At 41.9% G+C, this 5,919-nt stretch overlaps 1 protein-coding gene across 1 annotated transcript; it reads left to right on the top strand.

Moving 5' to 3' along the window:
• Positions 1-1,089: 1,089 nt before the first annotated feature.
• Positions 1,090-5,658, top strand: LOC146625281 (uncharacterized). Its single transcript, XM_085362749.1, has 3 exons — positions 1,090-1,107; positions 4,132-4,728; positions 5,050-5,658. The coding sequence occupies exons 1-3, from the start codon at positions 1,090-1,092 to the stop codon at positions 5,605-5,607; spliced, it is 1,173 nt and encodes a 390-aa protein (XP_085218875.1). The 3' UTR covers positions 5,608-5,658.
• Positions 5,659-5,919: the final 261 nt, after the last annotated feature.

The following is a 5,919-nucleotide window of genomic DNA, read 5'->3' as shown; positions in this document are numbered from 1 at the left end:
TAACATTTTTAGGTTGTCTAAGTGACTTATATATTACGTTTAACCCGAGCAGCGAAACTCCGCGGTGATCTGAAAATGATGTGCCGGGAGTTGTGCCGTTCTCGGCCGCATCAGTAACCCTCGAGCTCCCGGCTAGCTGTCGAGCTGGTGGGTAGCAGACGCCTCTGAAAACGTCGAAGCACTTTTGCAAATATGGGATATCTTGATAAACCGAGCAGATATTTGATGTTTACACAACTACTTTCTCGCCTGAAAATATGTTAAAAGTTTATTTTGTGACCCAGAAAGATTAGTATGAGTAATTTTAAAACTTAGTAGCGGCCGCCATTGCTGGAAACTGGAGTTTGGCTGGGCCGCGCTATGAATTCTGGGATATGGTAGTAATTTGGACAGCCTTCGGCACGTCGCTGTGACGTAATCGGTCTACAAATGCGGCCTCAGGAGGATGCAGCCCATGAATTTGGACATGTCCAGAGTATAATCGCAGCCTTTGCGGTTAGAAAATTGCACTTGATCATGTCGCGATATTATCGCAAATGCGATATATCGTTCAGCCCTAGTTGCTGGGTGTGAATTGTTGATGGAGTCTTTAAACTTGTAGTTGCTGTTTTCCAGACTGAAGCAGAGTCGTTAGCTGAAAACTGGTTTTAGAGGTTCATTCAGGACACCTTCTCAGGCTCTTACAGCCTTACCTGTATCATAACAAAGTGTATAAACCCCAATCCACCTTTAACATGGTCCTTCTCCCAAACCTTCAAATAGGACTTTCTGGCCCTGTCATAGTAAAGGGCTGCTTAGAATATTAGAGCCAATGTCACAAAGTTCCTCCTGAAGTATAAGTGAGTGAGAGAGTTTCCTCACTTTGCAGCACAACACGTCTCACAAGATTTCTACAAGCAATCAGAGTGAAATTTGTACTTTGTGTTGTCAGATGAACATATGAGACACTTTGACTCTTCAGTGCAGTGTGGAGCCTAACAAAGATCTGTTTTGTGTCCCAGCTGATCAGCAGGAGGAGAAGAGTCTGACGGAGCAGCAGAGGAACATTTTCAGCCATCTGGACTCAGCTGAGTCACTACAGAGGAAACAATGAGCTCAACACAGGAGGTGAGGAAAATATCACAGTTTCACCAAATAATCAGTCACGTCTAAAACTCTCATCCTCCCAACCTGTTATATCACTGTGTTGTATATTATTATATATTTTTAAATTGTGTTTACAAACATTAAGAAGTCACAAGCAATTGTTTTTCTTTACTATTAAGTTAACTCTTTATTGTCATTGCACAGTCATACATAGTACAATAGTACAATGAAATTGGAAAACTGTCCTACATCTGCACTACATGTAACACAACACGACAAGATTTGACACATCACAACGCAGCACAAACAACACAACACAGTATAATAAAGAAGAACAAGTGTATTTGTATTGCACACTGTTATTATTGCACCTTGTTATAAATATAATAATATATATGATATTGATTTTACCGTTGTAACCCCCCCCCCCCCCCCCCCCCCCTTTCCAAAAAAAAAAAAAGTCCAGGTAGGTAGTCAGTCAGGTCAGCTGTTAGCGCTGTTTAGGGCTATCGCCCTGTTGCAAAAGCTGTCCTTGGGTCCATTTGTTCGGGACCTCAGCAGCCTGAACCTCCTGCCAGATGGTAGCAGCTTAAACAGCCCGTGTCCTGGGTGTGTACCGTCCCGTAGGATGCTGCGTGCCCTCTTGAGATGCGAGTGCTGTACAGGTCCTTCAGGGAGGGAAGAGGATGTCCAATGATTTTTTGGGCCATATTGATGACCCTCTGGAGTGCCTTTCTCTGTGCTGTGGTGCAGCTGGAGAACCACACACCGATGCAATATGTCAGCACACTTTCAATGGAGCAGCGGTAGAAGACGGTCAGCAGCTCCTTCTTCGGGTCCATTTTTCTGAGGATTCTCAGAAAGTGGAGACGCTGTTGGGCCTTCTTTAAAACTGCAGAGATGTAAGAGCTCCATTGGAGGTCTGTGTCTACGTGCACACCCAGAAACTTGAAACTGGAGACCCTTTCCACACACTCCCCGTTGATGCTGACAGGCTGCAGCTCAGACTTCCTCCTTCTGAAATCAACTGCCAGTTCTTTTGTCTTGGTGGTATTGAGGTCCAGGTTGTTATCTACACACCAATCTGAAAGCCTCTGAACTTCAGCTCTGATGAGCCCCACCACACCATCTGCAAACTTGATGACTGCGTTGTCTGGGTGGAAACTAACACAGTCATGTGTGTACAGAGTGTACAGTAGGGGACTCAGTACACAGCCTTGTGGAGAGCCAGTGTTAAGGCTGAGGGCTGAGGAACAGTAGTAAAAGTAGCTCCTCGAAGAACGTTTTTATCCAAAACTAACTGAATGTTGTACTATATTAATATAATAATAAAATAATATTAGTAGATCAAATACAAACTATTTCTTTCTAATAAAGGTTCTCTGTTTTATCAGTTAAGTAGAAAATGAAGGAAAATAAAACACGTGTGTATTTTCTGTTGCCTACACTGTAGAGGGTGACTTTGCCTCTAAACAGGAACATGAGCAGGGAAGAGGTTAAAGTGGGATTGAGCAGGTGGGAACCCTAAAATCAGCTGTAGTGGCTCAGCGTGGGGAAAAGAATCACAGCTCACAATAATTTCTGTTGAGAGCTCCAGTAGATTTTCTTAAAGTACAGGCTGTGATCAGCTGACCTGCTGCTCTCTGTGGATGTACACAACTGAATTCAACCAGATGTCAGCAGATGTTTCATGAGCTGTCCTGGCTGATTTCCATCCTCTACACTGACAGTACACTGTCTTTATATTAGACACTATACTGTTGGTATGAAGGTGGAACTCAGTGAATGAATGTCAGCATCATGAGCTTCAGTTTAAATGAATCTCTGCTACACTTGATGTAATCTAACTGTGACATGAGCACCACAGTCACTGTGCACCAGTCACACACTGTTCTTTACTTTAAATCCATCACAGTTCAGCAAACGAACCTGTTTATCCTGCATTAACCTGCAGAGGATCTTCATGCAGTCTTTAAATAACACAGTTAATCTGCCTCAGATTGTTTTGCAGCATCTTTCACAACCTGAAAAAACACAATGTCACATGTACAGACTCAATATCTGATTTCAACACATGAGGACTTACATGTAAACTTTAATCTCCAGTTGATCGAATCCCACTGAGCAGTCCTTCCCTTTAAATCTAACCTCTCTTCTTCCTCTCCTGTCCTGTGTGTCTTACTTTCTCCATCTCTGAGTGAAGTTAGCTCTCTTTCTTTTCTCTCCCTGTGATGTACAGCAGCTGGACCTTTAGCCAGCAACACACTGTGAGACAAACTGCACACAAACAGTTTGTGTGTTTGCTGATGTTTGTTGATAGAAACGCTGCATTTGAAATTACCTGTTTGTTCAGGCGCTGTGCAAAAAAGAAAGAAGAACAACGTCTCACTTTAACTCCTGACTATGACTCACAGTTTTGCCTCTTTCATCTCTTTTTATGTTTCAAACCCTGGTGATTAGTACACGATCAGGATTGTCTTTCATGTCTTACTTTTCCCGTTTCTCAAGTTGGTTTGATGTTTGATGCCTGCAGTGATGAAATAAACCCCTCAGATGCCTTAAAAGTAACACATGTTTTGTAAATGTAAGGAGTACAAAATACAATTTTCTTTTTCTAATGTAGGGAGCAAAAGTAAAATATTTTCCTTCACTGAATCAACTTTTAAATGTTACATTGTAATTATTAATATTGAAAAATGACAAAATGATAGAAATATATAATAGGAAACAGGAAACATAAAAGTATAGACTTGGTAAACATTTATACTTTTCTGAGTGTGTTAGCATGCTAGCATTAATAACTGTGTACAGCAGGAGGGATGGGCTTGATTTTAGTGTTTGAACAGTCATGAATTATTTTTAACAGCAGGTTGGATGTAATGTGTTAGAACTACCAGTAGGTGGGGATAAGAGACCTTTAAGGTGTTTGGTGCCACACTCCACCTTCAGGTTTAAAACTAGTGTTAATGGAGGGAGTTTGAAGGTTGAGTTTGTTCCACGACTGCATTTCACTCACTGCCTCTGTTTGTATCTCTGTCACTGCAGGACCAACATGGAGCGAGAAGTCAGCGCTCTCAGGAGGCCGACAAACCTCACAGAAGAAAGAGAGAGAAAACACACACCTGTGACGAGTGTGGGAAGGGTTTTACTGTGAAGGCTTCACTAAAATCACACCAACTCATCCACAGTGGAGTTAAAGCGTACAGCTGTGAGTTGTGTGGAAAGACTTTTTCTTGGAAGGATGTTCTAAAAAAACACCAACTCATCCACAGTGGAGTTAAAGCGTACAGCTGTGATCAGTGTGGCAGAGCTTTCACTCACAGTGCCAGCTTACAGAGGCATCTAGTTACCCACTCTGGAATTAAGGCATACAGCTGTGACATCTGTGGAAAAACTTTCAGCCAGAGTGGAAGCCGAAATGCACATCTACGCATTCACACCAGAGAAGATGTGTACTGCTGTGGTCAGTGTGGCAAACACTTTGCTAAAGACACACACTTACAACGCCACATGTTTACTCACACTGAGGGACGACCTTATAAATGTGACCTGTGTGAAAAGACTTTTAAAGCTCCAGGTTACCTGAGACGACACCAACAGATTCACACCAGAAAGAGACTCTACAAGTGCAGTTACTGTGAGGTATGTATTTATATTGTTATCTTGTCATTTTAGCCTGACTGTTTGGAACAACTCTGCTCATTAAACTGTGTTAGCATGTTAGCAATTCTAATGCATGGAAAAGCAGCTCTGAGTGATTATTCAGATTTTCACTTCAGTTATGATTTTAGTATTACTGTAGTATTATGGTGGTAGTATTGTAGTTATTGCAGCCCAGTAAACTGTGTTAACTGAAACAGTAAAATGTAATTGGACGTCTGCAGAGATGCTCTTTATTTCAGGCGACGTTCATGATAAAAATGTTGAAGGACTGACTTACACTGTCTTTGTGTCTTTGTTTAGAAGCAGAGCGACACAGATGGATCCAGTTCTCAACCCTGTCATCGCTGTGGTGGCGGGAAAGACTTTCGTTGTGACCTTTGTGGAAAAGCTTTCAGTCGAAAAGACAGTCTAAAAGTACATCAGCGTAAACACACTGGAGACAAACTGAAAAACTGCAAAGAATGTGGGAGAAGCTTCCACACAATAACTGTCTTAAAGCGACATGAACTGATTCACAGCGGGGTTAAAAAGCACCTCTGTGATCAGTGTGGGTCATCTTTCATTACTGCAGGTGGGCTTAAAACACACAAACGAGTCCACACAGGAGAGAAACCATACAAGTGCAGACACTGTGACAAAAGCTTCTCACATTCAGGTAGTCGTAACAATCATGAACATACACACATGGAAGGAAACTACAGCTGTGACCAGTGTGACAAGAGCTTCAGGAATGTCATTTCATACTCCAAACACAAACGATCCCACGTTACTAAAAAACTGTTTCACTGTTACCAATGTGCCAAAACATTCACGTCATTGTCTGCTCTGTGCAAACATCAGTGTGATACAGCCACATAGAGAGCCAAAATAGACACCTACGCATTCACACCAGACATCTTGTGTACTGCTGTGGCAAACAGTTTACAACAGACTCAAGCTTGCAACAACACGTTTACCCACTGTTAGGTTTTGTATTGTTGATTGTCATTTATGCTTAGAAATATTTAACCATATATGCTTTGAGGTGTATAATCGATTGTGTAGTGATAGGATGTGTGATCTTTAGCAGGCTGTAAAGACTTGGTGTGTATTCCACACTGGAATGCACACCTACATCCTGGGAGCATGAGAAGAGGTCGTACCTTGTTTTATTGTTTTATGGTAGGATAA

The sequence above is a fragment of the Diplotaxodon limnothrissa genome, linkage group LG9 (assembly GCF_057381915.1).
Source record: "Diplotaxodon limnothrissa isolate DT_005_m linkage group LG9, D_limnothrissa_male_GT1.1, whole genome shotgun sequence".
NCBI lineage: Eukaryota > Metazoa > Chordata > Actinopteri > Cichliformes > Cichlidae > Diplotaxodon > Diplotaxodon limnothrissa.
This window is presented reverse-complemented; position numbering and strand designations above follow the sequence as displayed.